At 37.7% G+C, this 19,430-nt stretch overlaps 1 protein-coding gene across 1 annotated transcript in view; it reads left to right on the top strand.

Moving 5' to 3' along the window:
- Positions 1–19,430, top strand: part of SNTB2 (syntrophin beta 2) — a 114,268-nt gene that overhangs the window by 62,840 nt on the left and 31,998 nt on the right. The window contains exons 3-4 of the mRNA XM_032324985.1: positions 4,507–4,717; positions 17,202–17,344. Of these exons, the coding sequence (XP_032180876.1) occupies positions 4,507–4,717; positions 17,202–17,344 (354 nt within the window). The remainder of the gene's footprint in view (positions 1–4,506; positions 4,718–17,201; positions 17,345–19,430) is intronic.

Genomic DNA, 19,430 nt, shown 5'->3' on the forward strand with positions numbered 1-19,430 from the left:
TTTATTTGACAGAGAGAGAGATATCACAAAGAGTCAGAGAGGCAAGCAGAGAGAGGGGGAAACAGGCTCCCTGCTGAGAGAGAGCCCTATGTGGGGGTCAATCCCAGGACTCTGAGACCATGACCCGAGCGAAAGGCAGAGGTTTAACCCTCTGCGCCACCCAGGTGTCCCTAAATTTAAATTTAAAAAATAATAAATAGTAGATCTTTAAAAAAAAAAGGAAGAAGAAGAAGGAAAGAACTGAGCTCTCAAGCTACAGAAGACACGGAGGAAACTTAAAAGCATATTGCCAAGCCAGTCTCAAAAAGTGACATGCTGTATGATTCCATGGAGACAGGAAAATGATTAGTGGTTGCCAGGCATCAGGGCCAGGGCCTGAGTGATGGGGAAATCAATAGGTGGAGCACGGAGGATTTTTAGAGCAGTGAAATTATGATTCTGTAGAGGACAGTAATGGTAAATATATGGCATACATTTGTCAAAACTCAGAATATACAACACAAAGAGTGAACTGGGATTTTAGTTAATAGTGTTGTATTAGTATTGGCTGGCTCATCAGTTGTAACAAATGGACCACACCAGTGCAAGATGTTAATAATAGGATGTATTATGGAGGGACAGCGTGGGGTGTTTGGAGGTTCTCTCTACTTCTTACTCAATTTTTTTATGTAAACCTAATACTGGTAAAAGAGTCTATTAAGTTTTTTTAAATCCCCTTTAAGTGTTTTTAGTGGGATTTCAGAAAGAAGTAGATGAAATGTGTGCACTCAATTGCTGTGTTATATAGGAAGTTCTAGAAATAGTGGAAATACTTTTTCTTTTAAGATTAGTATAAATAATAGGGGCACCTGGGTGGCTTAGTTGGTTGGGTAACTGCCTTCAGTTCAGGTCATTGGTCCTACATCGGGCTCCCCCTGCTCTTCAGGGAGACTGCTTCTCCTTCTCCCTCTGCCTGCCATTCCCTCTGCTCGTGCTCTTTTTCTGTCAAATAAATAAATAAAATATTATTTAAAAATAAATAAATAATTTTTTAAAAGAAATAGTATATTTAGTATAAATAATAGAGAAACAACAACTTGCTTTAGGTTTGTATTCACATATTAATAATCTAGCATCGAATTTTACAGGTAACTACTTGTCATTAAGTAACTTTAAAATCAGTTTGGATACTTTAATGATTATTTGAGCAGTTGCTCTGAATAATATAATTCTTAACTCATCAAAAGAATTAGCACAGAAGTGATTCTGCCTTTTAGTGCAATATTTTATTGTTATTGAGTATAATGTACCATTTTAAATCTTCCCATAACAAATGAATAGCTATTTTTCTTCTAGAGAATATAACCAATTTTTTAGCCAACAGATATCCTAAGGATCATGACAGCAACCGTTGATGTAGTGAAAAATAACATAAAAAAAATAGTATGGGGGCGCCTGGGTGGCTCAGTGTGTTAAGCCTCTGCCTTTGGCTCAGGTCATGATCTCAGGGTTCTGGGTTTGAGCCCCGCATCGGGCTCTCTGTTTGGCAGGGAGCCTGCTTCCTCCTCTTTCTCTCTGCCTGCCTCTCTGCCTACCTGTGATCTCTGTCTGTCAAATAAATAAATAAAATCTTTAAAAAAAAAAAAAAAAGAAGAGTATGATAAAATAACATAGAGGACAAATTAGAAGTTAATATGAATATTAAGTGATCTGTTTATCTTTCTCTTTCTACCTTTGTTGGGCTTTTAGGATGGAGAAATTCCTCCTGTGTAGGAGTCTGTCCTATTGGTGAACTCTGTGTAGTTTCATTCTTGGGTCCAATTAAATTTCCCTAGGCCATATCTCTTCCTACCGTAATCCATTTTACATCCCAACATAAGATTATTTCCAATTTATATTACAACTTTTATTTGTGGTAAAATACACATAACATAGGGACGCCTGGGTGGCTCAGTTGGTTGGACAACTGCTTTCGGCTCAGGTCATGATCCCGGAGTCCCGGGATCGAGTCCCGCATCAGGCTCCCAGCTGCATGGGGAGTCTGCTTCTCCCTCTGACCTTCTCCTCGCTCATGCTCTCTCTCACTGTCTCTCTCTCAAATAAATAAATAAAATCTTTTAAAAAAAATACACATAACATAAAATTTACCATCTTAGCCATTTTTAAGTGTATAGCTAAGTAGTATTAAGTATAGTACAACAATCTCAAGAAATTTTTCATCTTGCAAAACTAAAACTCTGTACCCATTAAACAACTCCCCATTCCCCTGTCCTCCCAACCCCTGGCAACTGCCACTCTAGTTTTTGTTTCTATGAGTTTGAATACTCTACCTACTTCATATAAGTTGACTCATAAAATATTGCTCCTTTAGTGACTGGGTTGTTTCACTTACCATGATGTCTTCAAAGTTCATCCATGTTGTAGCATGTGTCAGAATTTCCTTCCTTTTTAAGGCTGCATAATATTCAATTCTTTGTATAATACCACAGTTTGTTTATCCATTCCATCAGTGGACATTTAGGTGGTTTTTTACCTTTTTTTTTAGAGGGGCCGGAGAGGGAGAGAAAGAATATTAAACAAATTTCGCACCCTTCACAGAAGAACAAAACAAAAGCAAATAGCTCAAATTGCTTACGACTTGCTATCTAAAGATTTTTTTCAGGGATTGCTGGGTAGCTCAGTTTGTTGGATGGCTGCCTTCTGCTCGGGTCTTGACCCCAGGGTCCTGGAGTCAAGTCCCATATTGGGCTCCTTGCTCACCCTCTGCCTGTTCTGCCTGCTGCCCCCCTGCTTATACTCTCTCTCTCTCTCACTCTCTGACAATTGATAAATAAAATCTTTAAAAATATAAATAAAATAAAATAAAACATTTTTTCTGACTAAGATGGGCTTCAGACTATTCCCAGATCTTATTTTATGTTGTGACTATTTTCTAGAATTTCTTGGCCTTTTGGCTATTTCCCTAGAACTTTGAAGGCATTTAAAACATGGATAGACCTTTCAGGTAGCTAGGTGACTAATTCAAGTGGGATGGCAGGTGACTAGATAGGTGAGTTGATAAGTATCAGGTAGAAGTGTTTATAACCCGTTTCAAAGCATGGCATTACCTGGGTAAGTGTGCCTCGAGGTGGAGAGGCCTCCCTTGCAGTCCTGCTTTGCTCCTCCCACCTTGCCTCCTTTAGACAAGAACTTCATAGTAGTTATTACAGTCCTTTCTTTATAGGAGCACTTTTTGTAACTGGTAATTATATTAATTGTTGAATTTTTGCCTTCCCCATTGGACAGTAGGTCCAATGAGCATATAGACTATTTTTTTCTATCTCCACTGTATCTCCAATGTCAGTGTCTCACTGGAGCTGGCATATAGTAGACGCACAGTAAATGTTTACTTAAGAAAGGATAGATTGACCAGAGCTGAAATGACAATGAATATTTGCCATACTAATATGGTAAATTGAAATACTCGAAATCTTAAAGGGCTTAGACAAGTGGCAAAAGAAAGGTGTGCAGGCTTCAAGCCCGGCACGCTAGTATTCACATAAACTGCGTATCTTTGGCAGGTGCTGCAGGTGCCCATGACAGTGTGTCAAGGCAGCAAAATCTCTCCTCAGAAAGATGAAAAAATAAAACGATCTGTACCTGGTCAGTGGCAATTTGTCAGTTTCTAGCCAACCATGAGAAACACTCCTAAGAATTTTATCTTTTTTCCTTTTTGAAAAACGCATATGTTCACTGTTAGAACACAGCAGTGTATGTATGTTATTCACTTATTTTTGAGTTCTTAAACTCATCTTGGCAAAAACTTTGACCGAAACAGCAAACAGCACCCCAGTAAATTGCTTTCTAAAATTTGTTTAGTGTACTTGTAAAGAAAGTTAGCAAGTTCCTAAAGGTGACTTTTGAAGTTTAGATTGTTCTCAGGGGAGCATTAACAAATAACAGTCACAGAGCTGAAGATTTCTTAAGTCTTTTTCTACTATGACTCAGTGGATGATTTAATCACATAATGTTATACAGGCCCTAAAAAACAAGTTTCAGAGTTTCATAAAGAGTCATATTCTTCAATCATTTTCTCTTTTCTTTATCCCACTTGGTGGAAATTTCAGTTCACTATTTGGCAGTCACATTTATTTACCTAGCAATACCTTATACCCGAATTTTCTAAGTACTTAAAAAAGTATCAGTTCCTTCTTTACAATGTGCCTATGACATTCAACAAGCACGCTTTCCGCTTCTTTGACATGGAAATTAAAGCAAAGTGAGGCGTTTTACTATAGACCATACAATAGGTTCCTTCATTTTAGGTCATCTCATTAACACACTGAAAGAGCAGACCCCGCAGTTAGTCTTTCTGATGATTATCTTTCCATATGTGGTTTTCTCTGAAATTAGGCCCTAAGGAATTAAGAGAAAGTATCTCTATTCTGGAATGTAAAATTAAAATAGATTTCCAGTTATGTATGTTACACTCTGGCAAGTTTGATGGCTTCTGATCTAGCTTACTTTTTTTTTTCTTTTTCCACACAGATTGATAGAACTACATTCTCCTGATAGCAGGAACACGTTGATCCTGCGCTGCAAGGATACAGCCACAGCACACTCCTGGTTCGTAGCTATCCACACCAACATAATGGCTCTCCTCCCACAGGTATTGGCTGAACTCAATGCCATGCTTGGTGCAACCAGTACAGCCGGAAGCAGCAAGGAGGTCAAGCATATTGCCTGGCTGGCAGAACAGGTAGGTTGAGAGGCAGGGCAAGGTCTCACTGGGTCACCATTCAGGGCCAAGGTGGTTCCCCCATTTCATATATCTATAATATTTATCATGCAGTCAGGTCCTGGATATCTAGCTTGCAGATCTTTTGTTTGTTATTCTTATGTTTCTCCTCCCTACCATTTAGTTATTTGTTGCTAATTATCACCTCCACCAGAAGAACTGAGTGTCATGATATCATCATTACAACATAACTAAAAAGAGATTCCTATTACCATCTCTGTCCTTAATGACAGAGGATAATTTTCATGATTTTATAATAGGTTCAGCAAACATTTTCTGCAAAGGGCCAGATACTGTCACAACTACGTGGCAGTTGCAGCAAGAGAACAGTGGCAGACAGTATGAAAATGCAGAGGTGTGGCTGTATTTCAATAAAACTTTATTTATAAAACAGGTACTAGGCTGCATTTAGCCCATAGGTCATAGTTTCACAACCCCTGTTCTAGTCTGCTGTCAGTTTCAGGGACAGAAAGTTTATTCTCCTGTTCTGGGAAAAGTATAAAATATACAAAATATTTTACAAGACATTAGCCAGATGTATATTTGTCTTCCACAACTGAAAAATGAAGAGAGGAAAAGCAAAACTTAAGTAGACATTGGGTGAAAGGAAAGGAAGAACTTAATGCAAGTTAGTTTGAATCCCATTTTGACAAAAGGGAAACCTTGAATATATATGGTGTTATAGTACATCCTGTTTCTTTTGGGTCCTTCACTGTCAGCTACAGCACCAGGAGTTGAAAAAGGAAGATTGAACAAAGGGTTCCAGGATGAGTGTTCAAAGTTGTAGTTCTGGCTTCCACTGCTCTCAGATCTTCCTAAAGTTTCCTTCATCTCTTCGAATCCTACTTCCCTCATGTGTGTCCAAGGGGGCAGGGATTATGTCAGTATCAGCCTAGGAATATTTTGTTCTTTTGTTTTTGTTTTGTTTTAACTATGGTTTGTGAGGTCTAGCCCCCTACCCCCATCCCATGCCCCACCTCATGCCCTACCTCAACCTCAACAGAGTTCTGATTTGATAGATCTGTAGTGGGGTCTAGCAGTCTTGTTTGGTAAGTCACCAGGAGGTTGTGTGGAGACCAACATTGGACTCCACTAATCTCTTTTTCCTTTTGAGCTCTGAAATTTTATAACTGTTTCAAATAATAATTACAATAAATTAGAACACAGAATTAACACTGATAATTTCTAGGCAGTATAGTCAGGATAACTAAGCAGAGAAGAAACTAATGAGAATCATGTTTTAAGTACTTATGACTTTGAAAGTTTTAGTATTTTAGTTGTTTATCATTGTTACTAAATTTTTAAAAGTGGCGCAGTTGGTTAAGCAGCTGCCTTCGGCTCAGGTCATGATCCCAGCGTCCTGGGATCGAGTCCCACATCGGGCTCCTTGCTCCGCGGGGAGCCTGCTTCTCCCTCTGCCTCTGCCTTCCACTCTGTCTGCCTGTGCTCGCTCTCACTCGCTCTCTCTCTGACAAATAAATAAATAAAATCTTTAAAAAAAAAAAAAAGTTTTTTTATTTTAGTTCCAGCATAGTTAACATACAGTGTTATATTAGTTGCAGCTGTACGATAATGTGATTCAACAATTCTTTTTTTTTTTTTTGAGATTTTATTTATTTATTTGACAAAGAGAAATCCCAGGTAGATGGAGAGGCAGGCAGAGAGAGAGAGAGGGAAGCAGGCTCCTTGCTGAGCAGAGAGCCCGATGCAGGACTCGATCCCAGGACCCTGAGATCATGACCTGAGCCGAAGGCAGTGGCTTAACCCACTGAGCCACCCAGGCGCCCCGATTCAACAATTCTTACGTTACTCATTGCTCATCATGTTAAGTCTACTCTTTAAACCCCATCACCTATTTCACCCATTCCACTATCCACCTCCTATCTGATAACTATCAGCTTTTTCTCTATAGTTAAGAGTATTTTTTTTTTAAGATTTTATTTATTTATTTGATAGAGAGAAATCACAAGTAGATGGAGAGGCAGGCAGAGAGAGAGAGAGAGAGAGGGAAGCAGGCTCCCTGCCGAGCAGAGAGCCCGATGCGGGACTCGATCCCAGGACCCTGAGATCATGACCTGAGCCGAAGGCAGTGGCTTAACCCACTGAGCCACCCAGGCGCCCCGATTCAACAATTCTTATGTTACTCATTGCTCATCATGTTAAGTCTACTCTTTAAACCCCATCACCTATTTCACCCATTCCACTATCCACCTCCTATCTGATAACTATCAGTTTTTTCTCTATAGTTAAGAGTCTTTTTCTTGGAAAATTAATAACTATTCTTCTTAAATGGTTTCAACAAATGGAAAAGGAAGGAAAACTTCCAAATTCATTCTATGAGTCCAGCATTACCCTGATACCAAAACTAGATAAAGACACATAAAAAAGAGAATTATAGGCTAATATTCCTGATGACCATAGATGAAAAATTCTCAAAACAAAAAAAATACTACCAAACCAAATTCAAAAATACATTAAAAAAAAGATTCATCTCAATCAAATGGGATGTAGTCCTGGGTTACAAGCATGATTTGATTGACAAATCAATCAATGTTATATATCACATCAATAAGAGAATGGATAAGGACCATATGATCATTTCAGTAGATGCAGAAAAAGCGTTTGACAATGTATAACATCCATTCATGATAAAATCTCTTGACAAAATAGGTTTAGAGGGAACGTAGCTCAACATAATAAAGACTGGATATGAAAGACCCACAGCAAACATCATACTCAAAGGATGACCACTCATCATTTTTACTTAGCATAGTGCCAGAAATCCTACCCATAACAATCAGACAACTAAAAGAAATAAAAGAGATCTGAATTGGTAGGGAAGAAGTAAACTTTCAGTATTTGTGGATGACATGATACTCTATATAGAAAACCTAAAAGACTCCACCAAAAAACTGCTAGAACTGGTCAATGAATTCAGTAAAATCCACAGGATACAAAATTAGTGCACAGAAATCTGCTGCACTTTTATACACTAAAAATGAAGCAGCAGAATGATAAATTAAGAAAAAAACCCCATTTACAATTGCCTCCAAAATATTAAGATATCTAGGAATAAACCTAACCCAAGAGGTGAAAGCCCTGTACTCAGAAAACTATAAAACACTGATGGTGGGGCGCCTGGGTGGCTCAGTGGATTAAGCCGCTGCCTTCGGCTCGGGTCGTGATCCCAGGGTCCTGGGATCGAGCCCCGCATCGGGCTCTCTGCTCAGCAGGGAGCCTGCTTCCTCCTCTCTCTCTCTGCCTGCCTCTCTGCCTACTTACAATTTCTGTCTGTCAAATAAATAAATAAAATCTTTAAAAAAAAAAAAAAAAAACACTGATGAGAGAGATTGAAGATGACAAAGAAATTGAAAGACATACCATGCTCATGGATTTGAAAAATAAATACTGTTAAAATGTCTATACTATCCAAAACATTCTACATATTTAGTGCAGTCCCTATCAGAATACCAACAGCATTTTTTACAGAACTAGAAGAACAAAGAATACCAAAATTTGTGTGGAACTGCAGTAGACCCCAGAGAGCCAAAGCAATCTTGAAAAAGAAAGGCAAAGCCAGAGGTATCATAATTCTCAACTTCAAAGTGTATTACAAAGCTGTAGTAATCAATACAGTATGGTACTGACTCAAAAATAGACATAGGTCAATGGAAGAGAATAGAAAATCCACATGTAAACCCACAATTACATGGTCAATTAATCTTCATAAAAGGAAGAAAGAATATAAAATGGGAAAAAGAATGTCTCTACAACAAATGGTGCTGGGAAAATTGGACAGCTGTATGTAAAAGAATGAAACTAGACCACTTTTTTGCACCATACACAAAAATAAATTCAAAATTGATTAAAGACCTAAATGTGAGGGATGCCTGGGTGGCTCATTCAGTTAAGCAGCTGCCTTCAGCTCAGGTCATGATCCCAAGGTCCTGGGATCGAGTCCTGCATTAGGGACCCTGCTTCTCCCTCTGCCTGCCACTCGCCCTGTTTGTGTTCTCTCTCTCTCTCTCTCTCTGATAAATAAACAAATCTTAAAAAAAAAAAAAAAAAAGATCTAAATGTTAGACCTAAAACATCAAAGTTCTAGGAGAGAACACAGGCAGTACTTTCTGAGGCAGTCGTCTTTTGCTGAGGTAAGGGAAATAAAAGCAAAAATAAACTATTGGGACTTCATCAAAATAAAAAACTTACACACAGTGAAAGAAGCAGTCAACAAAACTAAAAGGCAGCCTACTGAATGGAAGAAGATATTTGCAAATGACATATTTGATAAAGGTTTAGCCAGAATATATAAAGAACTTCTACAACTCAGCTCCCCCCAGAAACACAAGAAACAAGTGTTGGCAAGGATATGGAGAAAATAGAACCCTTATGCACTGTTGGTTGGAATGCAAATGGTGCAACCACTGTGGAAAGTAGTAGGTAGATTCCTCATAAAATTAAAAAATAGAACTGTCTTATGATCAAGTAATCACGCTACTAGGTATTTACCCAAGGAATATAAGAACACTAATTTGAAAGCTTACATGCACCCTTATGTTTATTGCAGCATTATTTACAATAGCCAAGTTATGGAAGCAGCCCAAGTGTCCAATGACTGATGAATGGATAAAGAAGATGTTGTATATATACACAATGGAATATTATTCAGCTATAAAAAAGAATGAAATCTTGACATTTGCAACAATACAGATAGGGTTAGACAGTATAATGCCAAGTGAAATAAGTCAGTCAGAGAAAAATACCATATGATTCACTCAAATGTGGAATTTAAGAAGCAAACAAACAAAAAACAAGCAAAGGGAAAGTATAAGAGAGAAACTAATCAAGAAACACACTCTTAACTAGAGAGAACAAACTTAATGGTTACCAGAGTGGAGGGATGAGTTGAATGGATGGTAAGGATTAAGGAGTACACTTGTTGTGATGATGTATGGAATTGTTGAATCATTATATTGTGCGCCTGAAACTAATGTACCGTTGTATGTTAACTCACTGAAATTAAAATAGAATTTTAAAAAAATACAATTTTTATCCTCATTAAAAAAAAAATTTCTTATTTTGCCGCTCTTTTTTTCTTTGTTTGTTTTATTTCTTAAATTCCACATATGAATGAAATCATATGGTATGTCTTTCTGTGACTGACGTATTTCACTTAGCATTATACTCCAGTTCCATCCCTGTTGCTGCAAATGGCAAGATTTCATTCTTTTTATGGCTGAATAATACTCCATTGTGCATCCACATCTTCCTTTTTTTTTTTTTTTTAAGGTTTTTTTTTTTGTTTGTTTGTTTGTTTGGTTTTTTTTGGACATTAAGGTTTTATTTTTAAGTAATCTCTACACCCAGTGTGGAGCTTGGACTTACAACCCTCAGAGATCAAGAGTCACATGCTTGAGCACCTGGGTGACTCAGTTGGTTAAGCTTCTGCCTTTAGCTGGGGTCCTGATCCCAGGGTCCTGGGATCAAGCTCCTCATTGGGCTCTCTGCTCAGCAGGGAGCCTGCTTCTCCTTCTCTCTTTGCCTGCCTCTCTGTCTACTTGTGGTTTCTCTCTCTGTCAAATAAATGAATAAAATCTTAAGAAGAAAGAGTCACATGCTCCACTGACTGAGCCACTCTGGTGCCCCTATACCACATTTTCTTTATTTAATCATCTATGGATGGACACTTGGGCTGCTTTCACAGTTATGCTATTGTAAATAATGCTGTTGTAAGTGGAGGGGTGTATATATTGTTTCAAATTAGTATTTTTGTATTCTTTGGGTATTCTTTAAAGATTTTATTTATTTATTTGACAGACAGAGATCACAAGTAGGCAGAGAGGCAGGCAGAGAGAGAGAGGATTACTCCTCTGCAGGCTCCCCGCCAAGCAGAGAGTCCGATGCGGGGCTTGATCCCAGGACCCTGATATCATGACCTGAGCCAAAGACAGAGGCTTTAACCCACTGAGCCATCCAGGCACCCCTTCTTTGGGTATTCTTACCCAGTAGTTTGATTACTGGATTTTAGGGTAGTTCTATTTTAGTTTTCTATGGAAACTCCATACTACCTTCCACGATGACTACAGCAGTTTGCATTCCTGCCAACAGTGTAAGAGGGTTCTTTTCTCTCCACATCCTTGCCAACACCTGTTGTTCCTTGTATTTTTTCATTGTAGCCATTCTGACAGGTTGATTTGTATTTTCCTGATGATGAGTGATGTGGAGTGTCTTTCTGTGTCTGCTGGCGATCTGGATGTCTTCTGTGTAGAAATGTTTGTTCATGTCTTCTGTCAAGTTTTTAATTGGATTATTCGTTTTTTGGGTATTGAGTTGTGTAAGTTCATTATTTCTAAATTTTTATATGTTACTTGAAAAACTCAACTGAGTGGTAATTGTGCTATGCTTTCAGCAATGTTAGAAATCCTCATGATCTTAAAAGGTAATACATTTATTCACAGGGTTCACAGGTCAGAATAAAAAGTTAATAGGTGGAAAATCTTACTCTTCTTTTTGTCCCCCATGAACCCAGTTCCCACCCCTTTTCCCAAAAGGGGTAATCACTTTCACTCCTTTCTAGTAAATCTTTTGAGAGTTTCTTTATGCAAATAGAAGCAAATATGAACCCATATTCTTTTTCTCTTTTATAAAAGAAGACCGCATATTATGCATACTACTTTATACCTTGCTGGTTTTTTTCATTAAACAATATATTCTGGAGATCTTTCTATATAAATGCAGAGAAAACATTCTATTTTTTTTTTTTTTTTTTACAACTATGTGTTTCCATTGTGTGGCCATAATTAAATAAGCACTCCTCCCAGTTTTGTTGTTACAATCTTTTGCCCTTATAAAGGATGGTATGGTGAATAATCTTGTAATTTGTCCTTTTACACATGTGCTATCCAAACTCTTTGGTTTCCAAGTTCAGGTAGACCAGGGAACCCATATTATCTGAATGTATTTGGTTCTTAAATTTGTGGGAGTGAGTAGTAAAACTTTGGTTAGTAAGGGATTTATCCCAAAATGTAACTGATATAGCAGTAGCTATATTTGGATATTGAGAGTTTAGAGAGTAGGGGATATTTCTGTACCTGGAGGATAAGTCCCCGGAAGTACTGGGTTCAAGGGTGTGTTAGTTATCTATCGCTATATGACAAATGACTCCAAAACTTAGTGGCCTTAAAATAACAAATATTTACCTCACATAGTTTTTGAAGATTAGAAATACGGCAGTGGTATAGCTGGGTGGTTCAGGCTTGGGATCCCTTGTAAAGTTGCAGTCAAGCTGTCCGCTGGGGGCAGTCGTTGGAGGGGTTGACTGAGGTTGGGAGGTCCACTTCAAGCACGATTCATTCACAGGGCTGTTAGCAGGAGGCCTCAGTTTCCTGCCATGCAGGCCTTGGTACAGGGCTGCCTGAGTGTTCTTAAGACATGGCTACTGGTTTTCCCCAGAGTGAATGACCTGAGAGAAAGAACAAGCTGAAGCCACAGTGCCTTTTATGACCTAGACTCTTCTGCCTTATTCTTTCCATTAGCAAGTTACTAAGTCCATTCTACACCCAAGGGCTCCACCTCTTGAAAGGAAGAGTAGTGTAAAGAATTTGTGGACATATTTTTAAAAATCACAAAGGGTATATGCGTTTGTAATTTTGTTGTTTTGTTTTGTTTTTTTAAAGATTTGTTTATTTGACAGAGAGAGACACAGCGAGAGAGGGAGCACAAGCAGGGGTAGTGGGAGAGGACAAAGCAGCTTCCCGCTGAGCAGGGAGCCTGAGGTGTGGCTCGATTCCAGGATCCTGGGACCATGACCCAAGCCGAAGGCAGACACCCAACAACTGAGCCACTCAGGACCCCCGCATTTGTAATTTTGATAAAAATTGCCAAATTGCCTTCCATCAGGGTTGAACTAATTTAGATTCCCACCAGCAATATGAGAGTTGTTAAACTTTTAAAGTGAAATTAGTTTGGTCTATGATACATAAAGACAAGTACGAAGGAGAAGAACTTAACCACCAGTTCATCATAATATGTCTTTTACGGACCATATTTATGTGGTGGTTCCTCCAATCAATTTTGAGCTCTTGCAAGATGGGAGCACATTTTTTCGCAAATCTTTACTGCCCACAGAGAACTTAGCCAAATGCTATGTATATAGTAGATGCTCAGTAATTTTTTTGTGTATATTTATATACATACAAAAAGCAAGCAAACAAATCACTAATGGTAAAATATTGTCCAAGAACACAAGCTCAGGGTTGGGAAATAATACTAAGTAAAAAGGTTTAATCTCTTTAAAAAAATAATACCACTGAACTAATTCAACATACTGTTTCTAAAATACTCTTCATTTTTACTTTTTTGAAGTAGTTGTTTGGGTTACCCAAATCAGATATCACTGTTGGTATAAGGTGTTCAAGCAAGACTGAATACATTTTTCAGAGGTGTTATAAGTATTATAATGAACTTATGATAAGGTTAAGTTTGAATTCTGTAAATGCTAAAGCCTTTTCTAACTGTAAGATTAATTCTTTAAGTGTGAAGTTGGTTAAAATAATTTTAGATTATATAATCTATTCACTAGAGGTAAGCATTTCTTTTGGCATAAGGTGTCTTTACTGAAAATCTTGCATATAAATGAAGTTGTTTCAATTGTACTTAGAAAAGATAGTTGTGGGGCACCGGGGTGGCTCAGTCCATTGAATGCCTGACTCTTGATTATGGCTCAGGTCATGATTTCACAGTCCTGGGCATTGGGTGTCAGAGGTGTCAGACTCCATGATGTGGAACCTGTTTAGGATTCTCTGTCTGCCCCTCCCCTCATGCTGATTCTGACCTCACGCTTTCTCTTTTTCTAAAAAGAGAAGGAAAAAAAAGTCATTTTGTGGAGATAAATTTAGGAAAGTTGTTTATTTAAATGATCTCTCCTTAATTTGTCTTCTGCTATTTCACATTGTATAAAAACTGAGTTTGCTTAAAACAGCAGAAACCTATACTACAGGTAATCGGTTAACAATAGATAATCTCTTCTCTGCACAGGGACTTCTGTCTCTTCATTGATACTGATTTTTATGTGACTGATAGTTTACTTTTTATTGGTTATATTCTTAAAAGAGAATTTTCTTTAAGTCCACCAAATTGGGGAGGCATATGTTACCTATAAAACCAGTATTTGTAAGCAGTTGAGTATTGATTAGAAAAGCCAAGACAGCCAAAGAAAGCTTTGTTTCCACAGTTCCTAATTTGTTCCTGATAATTCTCAAAACGTGTAAGTACACTAAATGAGCATTAGTGGAATGGCTCATTTAGTTTTTGCTCTCTTTTTATCACAGTAACAGAATAATAGAAGTATACCACCTGTCAAAAGATTGATTTATCAGATTAGGATTTAGAAAATGAATAGTAACTATTAGCAGCTTTTCATCTTTAGTGTTATTCAACTCTATTTATCAAAAAATAAAATTTGGTGAAGGCTGTTGTTTGGCCAGGTATTATGCATGTGTGGGTGTTGAAACACAAACAAACCAGAACCCTAACATTAGTATCTCTTTTTTCTCTGGCCAAAACCTTAATAGTGGAGCCCCAAGGCTGCTTGTACTGATACCACAACCAAAAATACATGCTATATATAAAGCAGGAAGCATTTTGACTCTACTGAAAGCAAACAGTATCCTTATAACTAAAGGCAAATAGACAAACAGAATGACTTAAATTGATGTTTCACTTTTCTGCAATGGTAAGTAGAAGAGGGAAAAGAAATTCTCTTAAGACTTAAGGGGAGCCTGGGTGGCTCAGTGGGTTAAGCCTCTGCCTTCAGCTCAGGTCATTATCCCGGGGCCGTGGGATCGAGCCCTGCATTGGGCTCTCTGCTCAATGGGGAGCCTGCTTCTCTGTCTCTCTCTGCCTGCCTCTCTGCCTACTTGTGATCTCTGTCTGTCAAATAAATAAATAAAATCTTAAAAAAAAAAAAAAAAAAAGACTTAAGACTCCAAGACTCTATAGACTCAAAGGGACCAAAGAATAAACACTTTTTAAAAATTGTTAGTTGAGGGGTGCCTGGGTGGCTCAGTGGGTTAAAGCCTCTACCTTCAGCTCAGGTCATGATCTCAGGGTCCTGGAATCGAGACCCATATGGGGCTCTCCGCACAGCAGGGAGCCTGCTTCTCCCTGTCCATTTGCCTGCCTCTCTGACTACTTGTGATCTCTCTGTCAAATAAATAAACAAAATCTTTAAAAAACTTTTTTTAGTTGAGGGACACCTCTGTGTCTCAGCTGGTAAAGCAGCTGCCTTCAGCTCAGGTCATGATTCCAGGGTTCTGGGATCGAGCCCCACCATTGGGCTCCCTGCTCAGGAGAGAGCCTGCTTCTCTCTCTCCCTCTGCCTGCTGCTCTGTTTACTTGTGCTCTCTATCTGTCAAATAAATAAATAAAATCTTTTAAAAAAATTGTTAGTTGAACAAAAAGTTCTCTATTTGAAATTAGATATTGCTTCTATTGGTATTAGCAATTTTCCTTTATTGCCTGAAATATCTTCTCTGGGAAGAAATACATTTAACTTAGGTTTTCCAGATGCAGCCTTCAAAATCTCTCTTACAACTTAAGGGAAAACTTCATTTTAAAAAGTCAGATTGCTGCAATGCCTAAGTGCCTCAGGCAGTAAAGCATCTGACTCTAGATTTTGGCTCAGGTCATGATCCCAGGGTTATGAGGTTGAGCCCTGCATTGGGCTCTGTGCTTGGCATGGAGCTTGCTTAGGATTCTCTCTCCCATTGCCTCTATCTCTCCCCTCCCCCTCCTCTCTCTCTACCTATCCTTAAGGGGAAAAACAAAGTCAGGTTGCCATTTTAACCTCTTGGGAAAATAGGTTTTACATTATAGTAGTCCCCCTTATGCATGGAGGATATATTTCAAGACCCCCAGTTGATGCCTGAAACCATAGATAGTACGAAATATCTATGATATTTGGTTGAGAATATTTAGAAATTCGGTAGTTTATATATACTATGTTTTTTCCTTATTCATACATACATATGATAAAATTCAATGTATTAAATTAGGCACAGTAAGAGATTAACAAGAGCTAATAATATAATAATTAGAGCAGTATACTATAATAAAAGTTATATGAATGTGGTCTCTTTTTCTCTTAAAATATTTTATTGTACTATATTAGTGATTTTTATGGTGTTGTGAGATGAAGTGAGTTGAATGGCACAGTCACTGTGATAGAGCATTAGGCTATGACTGACCTTCTGTCCTTATGTCAGAAGGAGGATCATCTTCTTCAGGACCATGGTTGACAGTTGGTTACTGAAAGCATGAAAAGCAAAACCATGGATAAGGGAAGACTACCGTGTCTTCCCTTTTGAAATATTATTCATAATAATCTCAGAGACAAAGACTTAGAAATCCCTTTGGGGTTATCTGTGACCCAAAAATATAAGAATCCAAGAGAACCTTTTTGGAACTGATTTCCTCCAGGTATTATAGAGTTACCCAGAGACTAAATATAGAATCTTAGAAAAACTTGGGTTCACTGATAAGAAAAGTAAAATTATTTCTATAGAAACTTGCTGGAATCTCAGAGTAAGGTCGTATATTTTGTGCTTCCAGCACATAAAAGAACATAGGTAACTTGACTGGCTAGAATTCATCTCCAACTTCTGGAATCAGTTTGTGGCTCTAACTACAAGGGGAAAGTTCTGGTAGTAGATGTTATAACACAGAACTAAACCACTCAGTCCCCTTTTCATCTTATAGATACATTCTTAAGTTTCTCTCACATGTTCAAATGACCTTCAGATGTCATTAAGGAAGAGAAAATAAGAAATAGCTTTAAAGACAACTCTGTAAGAGACCAGTAGATTCATCATTTTGATTTCTCCTTGAAGCCATCAGTTATAGCTGAAGCATCAGTGTTTTTTTGTTTTTGTTTTAGGATTTGTGTAAAAATAACACTATTGTTAAGCATTCCCTGTTTGTTGTTTCATGGGGAGAAATGTTTTGATATACCAGGGCTTTTGTTCAGCATAGTCTTTTGCTTTATGACTTTGGATTCTTGACAGTATGGATAAATAGTGGTTATTTCCCTAAATTTTTAAATCCTCACAGAGGTAACTGAGCTTTATGTGGGTAAATGCAATGGTACATTTGAAACAAAACATAAACTTCCTAAAGTATAATGGGGAACTCTGTAAAAACAGAGTCCTATCACTAGATAATGTCTCCAACTCACTCTGGGAGAGCATTTCCAGCTGAAACAATCCACCTCACAGTGGAGAATCCTAGCCAGTGGAAAGGAACCTGATGGGATATTTCCTATTCTTCAAACCTCTTAGGTTCAGGGAACAAAATGGAGATCCACGATGTTAGACCATCACTGAAGGGACTTTTACAGCTATATAACATTATAGTTAGCTCTGCTTTCTGGATTTTACCATTATAACAGGCAAAACTAGATGGTGGAAGACAACAATGGAGACCTGTCCTCATGGCTGTGACTGAGAAGGATTTGCTGCTTTATGACTGTATGCCGTGGACAAGGGATGCCTGGGCATCACCATGTCATAGCTACCCTCTTGTTGCCACAAGGTAAGTTTAAAGACAATAAAATAAAATAAAATAGCTGTCCTACTCTAAATCTACCAAAAAATTTTAAAGTGAATTCTATTATATTGGGTACCTGAAGTAGCATTTAAGTAGTAGACATAGATGGTTGAGACAAAAATTTTTCTTTCATAACCTTATTGATTATTTTGCAGCTCCCGGCTCAGTAAATGTTTTCTGTCATTAGCATTTTTTAAGTTGTTGAAACAGCTTCCTAGAAGTCTTCAAGTCTTGCTTAGTCATGAAGATAAATAGTACGGGTTTTTTTCCTTTACTTTATTGATTGTGACTAGAAAACCACTGAAATTGGGGTAACCTTTTGAATGTGTGATGAATTCACTTAAACCAGAATATAGTACTGTGGATAAACCACACAAATCAGCCAAAATATTCTTCAGTTCTCTTTCTAGTATAAGAGCACATAATTTTGATGCCAGCAAATAGACATTGATTTGACCTAAAGCAACAGGAAATTTCTAGCATGCCAGATGTGGAAAGTTGGAAGGGAAATGAATAGAGATATGTAGATTTGGGGGCCAATGTGTCTTACAAGGTAACTAGAAACTAGTCTGAAACTAGAAAGCATATTCACATTTAACTTTATTTGGGCTTAAAAAAAAATCCAGCTTTGAAGTAACTCAAAAACTATACATTAAAAAGGAACTCCACAGAAAAGTATTTGGTATTTTAAAAAAGAGCTACATGACGAGGCCGTCTGGTATGTCCCCCGAGAAATGGTGTGGTGGGGGTTGGAGTGGTGATGAGGGTTCCTGCTTAGAGTAGACCAAGAGTCATTGGAGCAGTATTCTCTAAATTACAGGAAGACTTTCACGGTATATAGGATTTCCTTCAACTTTCCAAGTTGTCTTATATATGTCATTCTTTTTATAGAAATATAATTTTCACATAACTTTTAGGAATTTTTCTGTAATTTAGAGCTGGAGCACCTAGATCACAGAATACAGATAAAGGATTTGTTGAACCTAAGAATTAGGGAGTTGCACCCTCATTAATTCCTTGAGGACATAAGAATTCTACAGAAAGACTGAATTTAACCATCAGGTCTCTAGGTTGGTTTTGGTTTTTTCCCCTCTGGATTTTTTTTTTTTTTAATTCCCACTAAATTATAACTTCTTTGAGGTTAAGAACTATGACTGAGTCATCTCAGCACATTCATAAATCTTAATCAAATTCGATTCTATTACTTATAGTTTCTCAGTCATAGTTACATTAGGAGCATGACAGGAATCCTGTGAAAACATGTGGACATAATCTGAGTAGTTATGATTCCAACAATTCAATTTGTATCTCCCAAAGATTTAGAGTTTATGAATATGACTAAAAGATCTCTTAAGTTTCAGGGCGCCTGGGTGGCTCAGTGGGTTAGGGCCTCTGCCTTCTGCTTAGGTCATGATCCCAGAGTCCTAGGATCAAGCCCCGCATCGGCCTCTCTGCTCAGCAGGGAGCCTGCTTCCTCCTCTCTCTCTGCCTTTCTCTCTACCTACTTGTGATCTTCGTCTATCAAATAAATAAATAAAAACTTTTTTAAAAATCTCTTAAGTTTTAATTTTATGGAAGAAGCCTATACTCTAGTTATGGTCATAGAATGCAAGGAGCAGCTTTATCCTTAGACATTTCCTTAATTCTGTGTCACTCGAGAGATGGAGCAGAAATCTGTGACATCCCATAGATGAGCCTCAGTTCAATACTAGAAAGTACAATCCTATAAACAAATAATTTCTGGCCATTGACTAGATCGGGCCTAGACTATCAAAGCCCTTTGGTACTAAAGAAGGAGATGGCAGGGTTCTTTGTCTACTATCAGTGTACCTTATTTTGCAAATACAGAAAAGATATAAATAAGACTTACAACTAAAACTTTAAAACTCTTAGGAGAAAATACAGGAATATATCTTTTGACCTTAGCTTAGGCAGACCTTGGATAATACACAAAAGCACAACAACAAGAGAAAAAAATAAATAAATTGGGCTTCATTAAAATTAAAAACTTTTATGCTTCAGATGTCACCATCAAAAAAGTGAAAATACAACCCACAGAATGGGAGAAAAT

Source organism: Mustela erminea, chromosome 19 (genome assembly GCF_009829155.1).
Source record: "Mustela erminea isolate mMusErm1 chromosome 19, mMusErm1.Pri, whole genome shotgun sequence".
NCBI lineage: Eukaryota > Metazoa > Chordata > Mammalia > Carnivora > Mustelidae > Mustela > Mustela erminea.